This window comes from Callorhinus ursinus, unplaced genomic scaffold (assembly GCF_003265705.2).
Source record: "Callorhinus ursinus isolate GAN/ISIS: 27379988/994484 unplaced genomic scaffold, GSC_fseal_2.0 scaffold1, whole genome shotgun sequence".
NCBI lineage: Eukaryota > Metazoa > Chordata > Mammalia > Carnivora > Otariidae > Callorhinus > Callorhinus ursinus.
Genome location: NW_027397063.1, coordinates 137,982,281 through 137,999,321, shown reverse-complemented (window position 1 = coordinate 137,999,321; position 17,041 = coordinate 137,982,281). Strand labels below are relative to the sequence as shown.

At 47.3% G+C, this 17,041-nt stretch overlaps 1 protein-coding gene across 12 annotated transcripts in view; it reads left to right on the top strand.

Moving 5' to 3' along the window:
• Positions 1 to 17,041, top strand: part of TRAK1 (trafficking kinesin protein 1) — a 111,386-nt gene that overhangs the window by 42,488 nt on the left and 51,857 nt on the right. The window contains exon 1 of one of the 12 annotated variants that reach the window (XM_073901530.1): positions 3,988 to 4,275. The exons of 7 other annotated variants lie outside the window; for them this stretch is intronic. In XM_073901530.1, coding sequence (XP_073757631.1) covers positions 4,212 to 4,275 — 64 coding nt within the window. In that variant the 5' untranslated portion in view covers positions 3,988 to 4,211. Of the gene's footprint in view, positions 1 to 3,987; positions 4,276 to 12,307; positions 12,550 to 17,041 lie in introns of those variants that run through there. 4 more of the 12 variants (XM_025883692.2, XM_025883700.2, XM_073901522.1 and 1 more) reach the window with 4 other exon arrangements.

Here is a 17,041-nt window from a genome sequence, read left to right as displayed (position 1 = left end):
GGGGAGGGAAGGCTGGGACCCTTGGGGCCATGGGCCTCTTTGAGGAAAGTGTGGATTTGAAGGCAGGTATACACCTGGATCCTAACCTCAGCACCATCTCCGCAGAGCTGCGGATGGATTGCTTTAATCCTTCTGAGCCTATAAAAATGGGAGTTTTGGTGTAGATGTTCACTTTGAATCTTGCTTGAAGCCCATGGAAGTCACCCACAAGTGATGCTCTTTCCTTTGTACTTGTTGATACACACTGTTTTCTTTCCCATTTTCTTAAGACATGAACTGGATATGTATAGTCTTTGCACTTGATGTTGGTTGTATTCAGTAATATATTACTGTTTAGAAATGCATCCTCCGCCCTGCCTCCCGCCAACTGTCACTCTCGCTTATTACTGTGAACTCAGTGCCTTTTCATTAATTATGCGGGGACAGGCCAAGACGTGACGATTCTACCTCATTTCCCTAATTACAGCTTAGAAAATTGTACTCTCTTTTTAATTGCCTGTACTGGCTTATTTATGTTTTTAAAGAATTTGAGTGATGAAGGTGATCGGAAACTAATATTTATTGGCAACTCACTTTGTCCCAGGCACTGTGCTGAGTGCTCTGCCATCCATTAATTAATTAATTAAAACCTTGCCTTGTCTCTGAGGCAGGTATTATAATCACCTCATTTCACAGGTAAGACTCAGGTGTCTAAGAAGGTCACAGAGATGGTGGATGAGGAGCCTGGACCAAACCTCACGCCATCTTACTCCAAAAGCCCACACTCTTAACTATGAAATTAAAGTGCCTGCTATTAGTCCACCTGTTGTCTCTCTGTATGTCCATCTGTCCGTCCATCCGTCCATCCATTATTTTTTGCCTTTATGATGATGTGTTAGGAATAAAGTATTTTCTAAAAATTCATAGTGCGGGAGGAAATGTGCCATGACTTTCTTTAGATGGTCTCTACCCTCATCTGACTTTCTGTGATGCTTTACAGAGTTTGCATTTCCCGTTCGTTTATTACATCTTCATTTTGCAAATTCATATTGGACTCTTTCCCCCAGACATAGTGGATTGAACCTGTTGAGCGTGCTGATATTTGAGGAATCTGTTAATTGTTGACTGGAGGCCTAGAATCATCTTTTTAGAAACACCTTAAGGAACTTTATTTATTTTTACTTTTTTTAGATTTCACTTGTTTATTTCAGAGAGAGAGAGAGAGGGCACAAGCAGGGGGAGCTGTAGGCAGAGGGAGAAGCAGGCTCCCTGCTGAACAGAGAGCCTGACATGGGGCTCGATCCCAGGGCCCTGGGATCATGACCTTAGCCGAAGGCAGACACTTAACCGACTAAGCCACCCAGGCACCCCCACCTTAAGGAACTTTTAACCTTGGAAGACCTTGGGGCACCAGCCTCTGCTCACGTCTCACATGGGGGTTTGCTGTGGGGCTGTTGAGAGGTGCTGTCCTTGCCAGAGAGAGACATGATAAGAGGACCAGAGGGAGAGATATGTTCAGATAATGGGGGCAGGTATAGCCGGAATTAAAATCATTGGCTGTTGACTTTAAATAGGCAGATGTCCTAGAAAATCTTAAATGTGTATCTAAGTTAGGGTCAGGGAGAGGGAAGGGCAGGGATTAAAGTGGGTGAAGGAGGCATGGGGTCTGCTCTCTATATTGCCCAGGAAGAATTTGGAATTGGGTGGGGAGGGGTGCAGGTCCTCCAGAGTGTAGGTGACAGCTGGGAAACAGCGTGACCAGAGACGTACCATTCCCTGGCACTGTACGTCTTCCAAACTTTCCCAAAAGCCTGTTTACAGCCTGAGCCAAGATTCATCACCAGCTGCCTTTAACTTTCCTTTCCCCTTCTGAGACTTGAGAAGGTTCTGCTATTTGATGTTGCTAACGAGGCAGGAACCCTGCTTTCCACTCAGGGCAGGACATGCTCTCACGGTGTGCAGGCTGGGCCAAGTGGGAAGAACTGCTTGTAGCCTCTTGTGCTGGTGGGCAGGCACGGCCTGGTAAAACCACAGGGCCCTGAAGTAAGGAAGGGGTACCTGGAGCTGGGAGAAGCTTCTGGAACCTACCCAGGGGACAGGAAGCCAGCTGGGGACCTCACAGCAGAGCATTAAAGGCTCATCTGCATCCCATGATTTAGGAAGGTTGAGATAGATCTATACGTAGTACAGATTCTGCCCAAGAGTCTATATATAGGGTTTGTAATTATGTGTGTATGTATGTTTATAAACTATATGTATGTGTGTATATATACATATATACACACAAAAACATAGTTTTCTTCTTAAAAAATGTTTTTACTCAAATGCAGAGAGAGAGACACACACACACTGTATATGTTACCCTCCCCAATCTATCCATCCTATTGACATCCTCACCACTGAAACTGTGGTCTGGGGACTAGCAGCATCTCCATCCTGTGGGAACTTGTTAGAGATGCAGAATCTTGGGCCTGCTACGGACCTGCTGCATCCGAATCTGCATTTTAGCCAGAGTTCTGGGTGCTTCCAAGGCACATTAGCTCCTGGAAGCCCTGCCCTAGACGGACGTCTCCACATTTGTTAACTGAGGCATCATAGGCCACTGGAAGAATAAAGGGAAATTGTCCCTGTTCAGTCATTGTAGAAGGAAAGGAGCATGCCCTCTCGGTATTGGAAAAGAGACCTTTTACTATTACTTGTTCACAAATTATATGGTCTTGAGTAGCAAATTAAGAGAAGAACCCATCAAAGCCCACACTGCTACTGCTGACGCCAGCAGATAGAGTATTCAGCCAACAGGCTGGTGAGGTTCTGTAGATAGTTTTGTTTTAGGGCATTGGTTTTTGAGAGAGATTTTTGCCTCCAGAGGACATTTGGCAGTGTCTGGAGACATTTTTGGTCCTTACATCGACAAGGGGGGCGGGGTGATGCTCCTGGCATTTAAGTGGCTAGAAGCCAGGGGTGCTGCTAACCCCCACCTGCAATGACCAGACAGCCCCCCCACATCGAGGATCTGATCCTCAATGTCAGTAGCGCTGAGGTTGAGAAACCCTGGTTTAAGGGATGGAGTTACCTATAGTAAGTCCAAAATCTGTAATTATCCATTACTCATTTTAGTGAGATATTTAAAACATACCAAACACTTAGAACTAATAAATGGTAACTCCATTTTTTTTTTCTTTAGGAAATAGCACATTACCGATGCATTTATAAGGACAGTTGCGAAGCCCCCATTCCCTCCCTCCCTAGAGGCAACCACACCTATTTGCAGGTGGGCTGTTGCCTTCTGTTGTTTGTACTTGGATCACACACGTGAGTGTCCATGAAACAGTCTATCGCATTGCCTGGGTCCCTTTGTGATGGCATTCTCCCCTGTTTGTATGTTGCAGGCTGTTTTCCCAGAAGTTTGAGCAAAGGCATGAGCAGGGGAGCCAAACTGCATCTCAATGAAAACATTTCCATTTTCTGAGTAATTTACATTTCCTTTAGGTGGTGGTCAAAAATGTTAAGGAAAGGTGTTTAATGTATTAAATCAGGTTGGCAAAAGAAAACCAAAAGTGATGGTTGCAGATTTTAGAAGGTGGCATTTTTCAAGTGCAGACTCCGTAGCGGCCCAGAACTGAGCAGATATTCTTGTCCTTAGGTTTGTTGGAAGTGATGATGGTAGCAAGGCTCCCGGCCCCCACCTGCCTGCACCCTCCTTTCTCCCTGGGTGGTACCTCCCAGCCCCTGCTCCCAGCATCTTTGGAAGACATTTCCTTCATCTCTGCATCATTTTTCAGAGCTGGCCAGTTTCTATGGCAACTGTTAGATTGAAAGATGATCAGCGAGCGGGAGGCGAGAGCAGGAGGCGAGGCTCGAGTGAGACCTCCCGGTGGTGGTGTGTGTCCCTGACGTCACCCTCCTCGCGTCTGGATAGGACGATAACGGATACTCCCATTTAGGGCGGCTGGCGGCTGCCGCTTTATTAGCAGGGCTGCTGGGGGCTCCGATAGCTCTGCAAATTGCCTCTCTTTCTGCCCCTCCTGTTCTCGCCCCACCAGAATTCTGCTTTTCACGGCCTCTTTTCTGTTTCGGCTGCAGACTGTCATTAAGAATGCACAGCTTAATTCCGGTGTGTTTCAGGATGCTCTTCTGCCCAGTGTTCTGGAAGGGCAGGGAGGCATGGCAGTGTTTTACTTGATGTTGATGGCGCTGTGAAGTCCGTTCTTTCCTCTGAGAGAATACTGACTATGCAGAAATTTATTGAAGCGGATTATTATGAACTAGACTGGTATTATGAAGAATGCTCGGACGGTAATTATGGCCCCCTCACGAAACAGAGCAGGAATGTGTAGGGGCATTGTCTCCCTCTGGGGTGGGGTGGTGGTCCTGAAACCTTTCCTGGGGACATGGGCGGGCTGGGGGGCATGGGAACCAGCAGCACTGCAGGTATGCATGGCTCTGACAGTTGTGGAGGCATGGTGGACGAGATGGCAGGTGGGCAGGGCCCATGGGGACTCCTCTGCGCTTAGTCGGTCTCTGCTCAGAAGGGCAGATGGTGTTGGTGTGCAGTGCTTGTGAGCATTATACTTCTCTGGATTGAATTCTCTCCGGGGTGAGGCGTGAGTGTGGTGTTGATGTGCATGCAAGGGTGTGTGTGTGTGTGTGTGTGAGAGTGCAAGCAAGGGGAGATGTGTTCAGTGACCTCTCTGCTATTGATGGGGCTGGGAGTAGTATATTCAGGAGGTGGCTCTCTGGACTGTTGGCAGCAGGCCTGGAAGAATCCTCCCTTTCCCAAGCCCAGACCTGGGGGCCCATGGGGGAGGCTGGAGAAAATGCAGAAGCAGCTTCCCACCTGGCAGGCAATTCAAATGAATTTTGCAGGTGGGATCTCACCGAGCTATGGGGGTGGGGAGACGTTGGGAGGGGCAGGAGAGACTGTCTCCTTCTGTCACAGGCTCAGTTTGTGCAGGGAGGGTGTGGCACATTCCAGAGGAGACTGGGTGGAGTTTGTTTGGCCGGACAGGCCTGGGGAGGTTTCGGGTACCTGGAAAATAGCACTGAGGTGCGTTCTCAGAGAGGCCACAGGAGAGGGCCCTTAGGCTCCTGTGGTGTTGGGCCTCAGAATCGTGTGGGACACAGTGGATCTGTCTTCTTTAATTTCTTCTTCAAAATGACCCTCAAATCACATGTCTTTTGCATGCGCCCCCTCCCCCCCTCCCCCCACGAAAAGATCACAAAATATGTACAGTCTGAGGGTCTGGTCCCTAGTCATGCTATGTTCCCTAAGGTAACTGTTTCTTAATTGAATCAGGAGTTTCAGACTGCGCTAACCATGACCACATTTGATAAACCTGAATGATGAAGCAGGCTGGGAGCTGGCCTCGTCAGTAAGCTGAGGAACTACATAATTATCTCTTGTTTGCTGGTTTCTCCCTTGACCAACGGCTACAGGAGAGGGACCAAGAGGTTTCCTCGGGGATGGTGGGTGGGTGTGGGTGTATAACTGTGCTGAGAAACTTCCCCAGTTGAGCCCCACTGTCCCCCAGCATTAGGTGAGGATGGCGTCACATGAAGTCCGTGTGCAGTTTTTAAATATCCTGAGTAATGGTGGTGGTGGGCAGCTCCAAGGATCTTCTGGGGAAAAGGTGGCTGGATCCTTTTTCTCATTTGGATATATCGTTCTTGAAGCAAGTTCTCATCCTTTTACCCCGCTCCAAGAGGCAATGATGGGGATGCTTCTTTTCAGAACTGTCACTGAATTTGTAGAGTTTCCTTGGTGATTTGGGACTCACTGAGCAAGCCCTCCCTAACTTTTTGAAGTAGGGACCTCTGTTGGATCACTGGAATGGGGAGCGTAAGTTCCACAGAGTGCCTGTCCCAGACTGCTGAGGAGTTGGGTGTGGCCATGGCTCCCGCGGATCCCTCCTAGAAGTGGGGGAGGAAGGTTTCTTACTGTCTTGACCCGATTGCTACACTGTCCAGCTCTCTTTACACCCTCATCCTTGGGAATAAAGCCAGTCGTTGGTGGTAGTCAGTCTGAGGGATGAGAGGAGGCTGGCTGATTCTTATCTGGGTGTCTGTCAGAAGGATTTTCTTACCCAGCCATTTCTCAGTTGAGTCTTTTGGCCCCGGAGGCAGCCAGATCTCTCTTCTTGGAACCGAAAGGAAAATGGAAGGAGAGGCGACTCATCTGTCCGAGGGTCAGTCAGTGTTGATTGCAGTTACTCTCTGAGTATGTGTTGAGCAAAATACTTGCCTTTACCCTCCATTCCAGTTTGGATGAAGGGGAGAGGGCCACTGGGACATAATTTACTAGGACAGCTGGTATTTTCATAATCCCATTTTTTAAATAGTTAGCAAAACAGGGGACAGAAACCCAGAAATCATTTAGTTTAGGAAACCCAAGGGGATTAGGATTTCAAGTAAATGCTAATTTTGTAGTCAACTCCATTACTCATTTCTCACTAGTTGGGTTCTTTGCTGGCCTCTGCAGTTGGTCTGGAAATGCAATTTGCCTTTGTTTATATATGCATCTTTAAAATTGCAAATGAAATAGCCCTTTCATCTCCCAGTCCTAACCTACTGGGTGGTGAGAAGGCCAGGTAGGAGTAGACGACACAGCACTGCTTTGTCTCTTATCATTTGGCATTTGAATCGGTAATGAGGGAAACTTCTAGGGAACTTTCCATATTAATAACAAAAGATGAGTCAAATGTTTTGAAAAAGATGCAAAATCATCATTTATGTCAGAGTTACTGACTCACACTTACATTGCAGGGTTAGCACTGACAAGTAATATATATATATAGACCCCTCTTTTAAAACTGGAATAAAAAAATAGCTGCTGTTCTCTTTTCTCTCTGAGGTTTAGGAGAGCTTTATTTGGTGTCGAAGGACCGTATCCTTCCCCTCTTCAGTCTTAGTTATAGAATCTTACACACCATCTTCCCCACCGCCCCAGCCAAAAGCAGTAAGAGGGTGTAACAAGGGGCACGGGGTAGGGGCTTAGAATAATAAGAAATTGGAGGGGTTGGTTGCCCAGTATATTAAGGTCATTTTTAGAGATTTGAAACAGCCGGCTCTCAACACCATATAGCATGGCCTTCGCGGAATTTGCACAGATAAACCGGTGCCTACAGTTTAATCTGTACTGTCAGATGGGGTCCTGGCTACCTACAATGGTTGTGTCCCCTCTCCCCCCACCAAAGCCTGGTAGATTATGAAAATTGCCCACTTATTTCAAAAGAAGATTCTTGGGTTTACTCCAGATCCAGAGAGGTCCTGAGAAATCTGAATTTTTAGCACGTGCTTTAGGTGATTCTTTACATCAGGTGGGTTTGGGAAACTGTGCCAATGTCAGTGGAGACCAACCCCAGGTACCAGGGTCTGGAAAGTAATTCTTTAGGTCTGTCACAGAATCTCATGTTGTCTCTTGGCTATGCTGGTCACTTTTTTTGTTTTTTTTTTTTAAGTATGCTTTTAAAAACTGTGAGGCCTTTTCAATACTTAAAAAGGCTTGTATTCAAGTGTATGTCTTAAAGTAAAGAAAGAGAGTGTACTTTTGTAATGACTCTAGAAGTACGGAGATCACCAGAAAGGGCACTGGCCTGGAGCTTCTGTCTGAGGCCCATTTTGCACTCTGCATGGCCATGTGGTTTGGGCACATCCTGGGACCTCTGTGAGCCTCTCTCATCTCAGATGCCCCATCTGGAAAGTGGGGATAGCCACACTGACCAGAGCCATAGTGAAGAGTTGTTGAAAGCACAGTTGACCCCTGAACAACGTGGGGGTTGGGGGTACTGACTCCCCCCACACAATAAAAAAAATCTGTAGAACTTCTGACTCCCTCAGAACTTAACTGCTAGTAGCCTACTGTCAACCAAAAGCCTTTCCAACAACATAAACAGTTGATTGACATGTTCTGTATGTTGTATATATTATATGCAGTATTCTTAGAATAAAGTGAGCTAGAGAAAAGAAAATGTTTTTACGAAAATCATAAGGAGGAGAAAATATATTCACAGTACTGTACGGCATTTATTGAAAAAAAATCCACATATAAGTGGACCCACGCAGTTCAAACCCATGTTGTTCAAGGGTCAACTGTAAAAGCTTTCTGTAAAACCGTGATGTTCTAGGCCAGTGCTTAATTTTATTTTCTCAGAAATAGTCTAGTTAGTAAGTTCTTTTTAAAAATCCCTTTCAGAAGGTGAGTGGCATTTTGAAGAAGGTATAGTATCTTTTTTTTTTAAGATTTCATTTATTTATTAGAGAGAGAGTGAGAGAGCGAGCACGAGAAGGGGGAGGGTCAGAGGGAGAAGCAGGCTTCCCGCTGAGCAGGGAGCCCAACGCGGGGCTGGATCCCAGGACCTTGGGATCATGACCCGATCCAAAGACAGACACTTAACCGACTGAGCCACCCAGGCGCCCCAAGGTTTATACTTTACCACCTGTTTCTTGCTAGTTTCTCTTGTGCCCGTGCACCCTCATTGCCTGCTGCACAACATTGCAGACGTGAATGTCGGGGTGCGGGGTGGTCTCGCTCAGGCTGATCTCATCACAGGGAAGCTCCCGTGGACGGCTGAGGAAGTTGTTCCTTGGGCTTCTTACTTCATAGTGAGAAGTCTGTGACGATACATGGGGGCCGTCATGTGTGCTCTGTTAGTCGCTTGACTGCAGTGACCTCTAAAATGCCACCCCAAGGTGGGGGGGTTGGCTAGCTTGGGAGTAAAGTTTTGTTGGAGGTATTTTAAGCATTCATTGAAAAGCTGTTCCTAGATTTCAAGATGATTTTCTAATGTTCCTGCACAATGCAGACAGGCCCCATGTGTTCATCTTGTGTTTATTGTGGGATGCACCTTTGGAAGCGGAGGATGGCTTTTCCCTTTCCAGACACAGCACCCTTCTGAATGGCTGTAAAAGTGACTTAAAAAAAAAAAATTAAGTATAAATGCATAATGTAACTACCCATTCTTTTGACTGGCTTTGGGAAAGTAGCAGTAATGTCCTCCCTCAGATGTCGATGCAAGCCCAGATCCCAGGTTTTGGAGCATGATGTTTCTCTTATTTATTTATTTTTAATGGCATAAGTGAGGTCCTTGGACCATGACCCTCAGTAATGGGGGCTCTGCAACAACGGGACCAAGAAGTGGCAGGAGGAGGGAGCTTGGAGCACTGAGAGAAGGCTGCAGGGTGGATGGCTCCAGGAGAGGGCAGAAGGATGCTCGTGGCAGGAGGGTGCAGTGCAGTAGTGTGGGCGGGGGCTCTAGGGGAAGCACAGACCGTGGAGGTCAGGAAGTGTACAGCTCATATCTTGAAACGAAGGGGCACCCTCTGGAGGAGGGCTGCCGTCCAGTGGGACTTGTCATGACAATGGAAACATTCTGTGTTGTGCTGTCCGGTATGGTAGCCACTAGCCACGTAGGGCTCTGGAGCCCTGGAGCCCTGGAAATGTGGCTAGAATGACTGAATTTTGGGTTTTATTTAATTTTAATCAATTTAAATTTGAACATGAACAGCCCCAGTGGCTTGTGGCCATTCTCGGGACAGTGCATGGTAGAGCTTCAGGACAGTGACGTCTCTGACGGTATATTGAGTAGGTCTGGAGAGGGACACTCGCAGAAGGAAGCCCCTCTACCCTGTAAGAGGCCACACCTTCCACTTAACGGTCTTCCTGTCCAGTGTTCCCGGGGGCAGTCCGGAACTCAGTCCCTACCTCTCTTCCCCGGCATCCCAGTGTCTGGTCCTTGCCTCTAGGACAGCACACATCCTTGCTTCGTGACTCTTCCTGGGGCTGAGCTCCATTCAGAGGTCCAGGATCTCCCACTTGGCACAGGGATTCCTAGGTTTTCTTGCTTTGGCTTTTGAAGAAATTACTCTGTCAGAGAAGATGTTCTTTGGCCTGTCGGCTGCCTTTTACCTTGAAATGAATGCAGGTGCGGATAAGGTTTGAGAATTCCTTAACATCCGGGGGCAGGGGGAGATTTGGGGTGGGTGGCAGGGAATATCCTGAAGGACTAAACCCAGAAATAGGGGGTGACATGAAGAGTCTAGGATGGTTTTATGTTCAAAATGCTGTGTCCTCAGTGTTTATTATATATATATAGACCTGGACATCATCTGACATCATTTGTTAAGGATAGCCTAGATTTGAGTTAAAAGCTGAGTAGAAACAACTTGCTGATGAGTCATCACTTGAGGGTATTTTCACATACATGAAATCAGCTTTGGTTTCATTTGTAAACACCGTGGCCAGTACAGTATCCTACACATCTTACAGTCAGTCTGATATTTGCTGAATGAATAATGCACAAGGTGGAGATCCTCCCTCCCATCCTCCCTTCCCCCCTTCCTCCCTCCCTCCCTCCCTCCCTCCCTCCCTCCCTCCCTTGCCAGGGCTTCAGACTCACTATCATTTGAATTGAATTAAGCCCAATTTGATACTATTTATTGAGATTAAATGGCGTTCCCCCCCCCCAGTGTGTGTCCTCATACACATTGTATTTAAAGCTTATGCAGATTTTCAAAATGTGATTTTATACCCCCTGCCACTGAATTTCTGCTAAGCTTCCTTTTTATAAAGAACACCTCTTTAATGTTGTACAATGTAGTAATCATTTTCAGGTTCCAAAATATTAACCAGACAATGCATATGTCTCTAGGGTTTTACTTTTAAATAGCATTTTTTATTATATTCTGGTTTGCTATTTGAGGCACTCATATGGTCTTATATTCGTTTTTGTGGAGGTAGCAATTCAATGTAGCAGACATTTTTAGCTACCAAAACAGGATCTTCAGCCCTATGGATCCAAAGCTGAATGAGACCGAGTGCCCGCACCTGTGCAGAGAATTCTGTATGACGGTCTTGCCTCTGCTGAAAGCCTCCCTCTCCATACCTGGGGGAGGTGAATCGGCAGAGAGCTGGAATAGGTCTCCTGCTGTGGCTTTTAGGAGCAGGGACACCCGCCGCAGTGTAGCTGGGAGGTGGGCAAGGCACAGAAATTGCAGAATGGGCTGCAGTTCTTCGCGGCCAGCGCTCAGGGCCACCTTCTAGTGGCTTTGATGGAAGAACCTGCCATTTTCACTGTTAAAGGCAAAATCAAACAGTACAGAGGAATTGGTACTGAGATACACAATTAAACTGTGGATTCTTCTTCCAGGCAACATTGTAAACTATTAGGCTTTAGGCTTTAGATTTTTTCCCCCCTTATCCTAGCAATTAGAATTTGTAAATCTGACTGTGAATACACAGATTTAGGATGAGAGTGGGGGTTATAAAATGCACATTTAAAAACAGCAAATGCAATGTATTATTACCGAAGAAAGACTGAATTAAGCTTAAAACAGGTAACGGCTACTGCCACATCTTTTTTTCCTTCTGCTAGAAATCAGAAGGATCACTTCCTTCCCCTTTCAGCACTGTGTCAGGCTGTTGTCAAAGTCAGATTGGTCTCAGGGGCGCCTGGGTGGCTCAGTTGGTTAAGCGTCAGCCTTGCTCAGGTCATGATTCCAGGGTCCTGGGATCCCAGGTTCCTGGGATCGAGCCCTGTGTCTGGCTCCCTGCTCAGCAGGGAGTCTCGTTTCTCCCTCTCCCTCTGCCCCTCTCCCCTACTCGTGCTCTCTTTCAAATAAATAAAATCTTTTTTTTTTAAAGATTTTATTTATTTGACAGAGACACAGAGAGAGAGGGAACACGAGCAGGGGGAGTGGAAGAGGGAGAAGCAGGCTTCCCGCCGAGCAGGGAGCCCAGTGCGGAGCTCGATCCCAGGACCCTGGGATCATGACCTGAGCCAAAGGCAGACGCTTAATGACTGAGCCACCCAGGCACCCCTCCAATAAATAAAATCTTAAAAAAAAAAAAAAAAAGGCAGATTGGTCTCAGCTTCTGGAGTGTGCCCACCAAAATTCTCTCATCTGAGGGCATTGGGCAATTATTCACCAGGGCGGCTCCTCTGCTGGAGTCCTACCTTCAGAGAGGTGTACTGCTTAAGGCTTGTTTGGTATTGCCCTGTGCAGTTGCTATGAAACTTCCAGGGAGCTACCATTCCTCATTGCTTCTGGGGGGAGGAAGAGTAGGGAGAAGAATCTGGAGGTGGAGAGCTTAACCTAAAGCCCTGCACTTGCCAGCCGGCCTCCCCTCTGCGTCCACAGCACCTGGCAAGGTCACCCAGGGGCAGGCAGGGCATTCCCATTCTGGCAGGTGCTTCACCCCCGCCCCACCCCACACCATCCCTCCTCCCAGCTCCTGGGAGCCGCCCCCTTCCGGTCCGTCCTGGGTGACGCTGGGCCAATTCCCTGTGCACACCCTCCACTCCAGCTCAGCCAGGGAATGTCCTCTGTCCCATCCCGGGCCTCGCGTGTGCCTCAGGGGCCTGGACTCCGATGGCTCCTCTGGGCACACAGCTGGGACCTACCCCAAGAACCGCCCCTTCTGCCCCTTAGGGCAATGTTTGGGCTTTGGGGTGACTTCAGCAATGTCCCTGAGAGACGTGGGAAGGGAAGAAGAGCATTTTGAGTATGACTACCAGGATGAAGAGAGGAAGTCCCCCTGTGAGCGGCACGAAAGCCTGGACCTCTTGGAAGAGGGTAAATTCTGTACTTTGTTCAGATCTGAGCCTTTCCCTGTTAGTGTCTAGTGATCTCACAGCACTCTTCTGATTTCCTGTTGAGGTTTCACTTCAAGTACATAGATCTCACATGGTGAGTGGCATGTAATGACCCCCATGTAAAACCAAGACAGCGTGCCCAGCACCCTGAGAAGGCCCCTCGCACCCCAGAAGGGGAGACCGTTGTCCTGGCTTCTGTCCCTTAAATCTGTTTGCTCCTTTGTTCTTGATCTGTGTCGCTGGAATTAAATAGTGGGTATGAGTTTGTCTGGTTTCTGTTGCTTACCCAATTCATTCATGTTATCGTAAATAACAGTAGTTGTCTAGTTGGTTGTCTCCGTTGTGGCATTCCAGTACTCTCTTTTAAGAGGTTTAGTCATTTTCTTGTGGCTGAATGGGTTTTGGGCAGGAGACTGAGTCATTATTAAATAAAGTATGTTTTTGTTTTGGCATTATTTTTATTTATTTATTTGTTATTTTTTACGTTTGAATTCAATTAATTAACATACAGTGCATTAGTTTCAGGGGTAGAATTTAGTGAATCATCAGTTGCGGACTACACCCAGTGCTCATTCCATCACGTGCCCTCCTTAATGCCCGTCCCCCAGTTACCCCCTCCCTCTCCCCACCTCCCCTCCAGCAACCCTCAGTTTGTTTATTTCCTATAGTGTGCTGGTGTTATTTTTAAAAAATCATTAATCACCAACCTTAAATAGGGATTTTTTTTAAAAACTTAGGATTTTCTTTCTTTCTTTCTTTCTTTCTTTCTTTCTTTCTTTCTTTCTTTCCTTCTTTCTTTTTTCTTTTTTTCTTTCTTTCTTTCTTTCTTTCTCTTTCTTTCTTTCTTTGTTTCTTTCCTTCCTTCCTTCCTTCCTTCCTTCCTTCCTTCCTTCCTTCCTTCCGAATTTATTTGAGAGAGAGAGTAAGTGGTGGCCGGGCAGGGGGTGGGTAATAAGGGGCAGAAAGAATCTCAAGCAGACTCCCTGCTGAGAGGGGAGCCATTACACTGAGATCATGACCTGAGCTGAAATCAAAGAGTCTGTCACTTAACGACTGAGCCACCCAGGCGCCCCAAATTGGTTAAAGGCTCCACGCTGGGGCCTGAACTTAAAACCCTGAGGTCAAGGCCTGAGCAGAGATCAAGAGTCGGATGCTTAAGCCACCCAGGTGCCCCTAGGATTATTCCAAATAGAAAAGTATTCCAGTTAGAAAAGGCTGATGTTGAAGTCACCTTGGGAACCCACCGTCGGGCTCTATCAAAGGGATGCTGCTCTTGGACAAGTGGAAGAGTGTTAAATTAACGATAGGCCCAAAGGCTTGGTGTGAGTTTCCCAGTTGGGCTTCTTTGGCTTTTGCCCACAACCCAGAGAAAACCCAGGGAAAGGGATTTTTGGGGTGCAATTGGATGTTTAAACAGTGACTGTGTGTATGTTCTTTAGGTCTTGAGTAAAAACAATGTGAATACCTTTTCAAAATTCTTCTCTGTGGTGATCTATTTTCATGTCTCAACATAGCTTTTATTTTAAAAATTATTTGTAGTCGGCCATATAGCAACAGCGTTTTTCTTTTGAGGTTTCTGTCCTGAAAATATTCCCATTTTACCTACAGGACTGTCAGAAGCATTACATTAGAGAAAGCAGGGAAAGGGAACAGCAGGAGAGAACCAGGGAGCTCCGTGCTGAGGCCTGGTGTCCCACCTGACCCTTTCACAAAGGAGACGGTGGAGGTGAAAGGAGAAGTGGCCGGTCAATGGGGACTGTGCATTAGTCAGGTTCCTGGAAATGCTCAGGAGAAAGGCATCCATGTGCTCTTGTAGGTTTACCTGGATCAGCTGATGTCCCTTACTGCTGTGGAACCCTAGCGTGTGGCCTGTGTGCCCACATCACCTGGGAACTGGTTAGACATGCAGACTCTCGGGCCCCAGACCCACTGAGTCACAACCCACCTTTTAACAAGATCTTTCGGGGCTTCCTGTGCAGATGAAAGTGTGGGATGAGCAGTCACCATAAAGCATAGTAAGATGATTTTAGAAACCAGTCATTGAACCATAGGATTCTAAATTAAAGGCTACACAAGGCTCTGGAGCAATGTCTTACAGTCTAGCCAAGAGAAGAAAAACATTTGTATTGCAAATATTTCATATATCCATATTTTTAACCTTAAGGAAAAAACTGTGAGCCAGATGATGATGATGTGACCCTGTGTTTGTCTTGTACTTACATTCTAAGTACTTTATATGGATTTGTGCATTTAATCCTTAACACAACCATATGAGGTTAAGTGCCATTATAATTTCCATTTTATAAAAGGAAACTTACGTGACCTTGTTCAGAGTCATAGAGCTAGTAAGTGATTTCAACCTGTGTAGAATGGCTCAAGGGCCTTCTGCTCTTAAACCATTATGCTAGCAGTTCTCAAAGTGGGGTCCCTGCCTGGCAGCATCAGTATCACCCAGGATTGTGTTAGAAATGCACGTTCTCGGGCCCTGCCCCTGACCTGCTGAGCCAGACACCCTGGGGTGGGGCCCGGCAGACTGGGTTTTAACACGCCCTCTGGCTGATTCCGATGTACATTGTCCTGTGCTGGTCCACATTTCATAGATAACCATGGGTGTTTGCTTTGCAACCCCATCTGGAGCTTCCTGGGTATAATCTGAAACCTGCCCCCATTCAACGTGGGTAAGGGGAGAGATGAAGGAGGCAGGCCACTCCAGATTGGTAGGTGGCAGGTTTTATAAGCAAAGAGAACTTTCATAGGAGGCTTCCCTTGGGCAGCTGAAAGACAGTGGATCCCCACACCTGCCTGCCAAACCTTAGACATTTTATATAGAGGCTTTAACTGGATTTAGTCACATACTGCACAGGTGTTCTCAACACCACATCCCCATCTCAAGGCTGTGACCTTGGAGCAGCCTCTGGGAGCAGGAAAGGCAAGCGGAACCCACATTCCAAGGACAAGGAGGGCATGGGGAGCCTACGAGTGCCCGGGTCCAACTCACAGGTCAACTGATGGTGGTCACATCTCTTTGTTGGCATCTCCTAACACAGGTCACCTACGTTAAGATCACATTCAAGGGGGACACTGCTCTATATTTGCCATCTCATGATAGACTTAAATTCTCTTTTGTTCCTTCCCATTCCATCTCCTTCCTTTCTCCAATGAAATGTTTAGGTGTCCTGGAGGGGTGAAGTGTTAATAATAATTTCAGGACAGTAAGCTCAAAAGAAGACGCTTTATTGCCAACGTGCTGTTTTCTCTGTAAAATCAAATTCACAAGACTGGCTCCTGGCCTGAAGGAAGTCTGGGGCATAGATCAGAAGATGGAGTTTTGGTCTGGCAGGTTTGGTTTCTGTGGCCAGTCCTGTGTCCTAGAGCACGCCGCTTGCTGGGCAGGCCCTTGCTTTTCTCCGACACTGTCATACCACCTGTGTCTTGAGTTAATGGGAAGCAAGTCCTGTGTGTGGAAGAGAAATGCTCTTGAATAATGAAATTATGTGCAGGATGTGGACATAACTGTTCCGTGGATTCTGAACTGGTTTAGATGGTTTTCTTCCCTGTTAACTGATCTAAAAGAGGTGCTTTTGGTTGACAACTGAAGGACAGATTTAGCATTTGGGTTGCTCTGTTAGCTGTGGATATAGGAGACATTCTCTTCCGGTCACCTTGTGGGAGTGATAGTCACCCTTTAACCTTCAAAACAGCCTTTGAAAGAAATGCTACTCCCATTTGCAGTCAAAGCAACTGAGGCTGAGCTGGGTTGTCGCTGTCCAGGGTTCCGTCGCCCTGCCTGGGGTCTGCCTTCCAGCACAGCCAGGCACGAAGCTAATGGAGTCGAAGGCCCTTCCTGGCTTCATCTCAAACAATCATTTTTAACCCACAGGGTGGGTGCTCACAGGGACACCGGGCTCCCAGGAGAAGCAGCTTGTTCACACCACGCGGCTGCGAGGGGCAGCTTGGCTGTTACTGTCCTCAGAGAAAATGTCTGCGCTCTGTGTCTTCTGACCATTGAGGACCTGAACAGCGCAGACACGGAATTGACCTGAAGCAGTCTTGGGCTGCGTGGCGTTCTTGAAGAAGGCCTCTGCTTGTTTGCCCCAGGCCCCTCTGCTCGGGGTGAGAGCGGGCAGGGGGCAGGGCTCAGTGCTGCTGGAGTGAAGTCGCAGGTCGTGTCCCCTCGTGCCAAGCAGGGCGCTGGCATCGGCACCAGGAAAACACTGGCGAAGAGTGAAGTTCTGGGGTTGTTTCCTTGTGGTTTGCCGTGCGGCAGATTCCCACCGCTTTCTCAAGGGAGTGCCTAAGGAAACCTGATTTCATAATTTTTTTCTCATCTGGACACTCCTGAGGCTGTTACCCAACTGCAAGATTCCTCACCTGATCCCTGGCAGGTGGCAGGATTGGAAAAGAGCATATGGAATTCTCTGGGGTTTACCCAGTGCTCTCATAGCAGGTTTTGGTTTTCTGAGCCTGTGTCT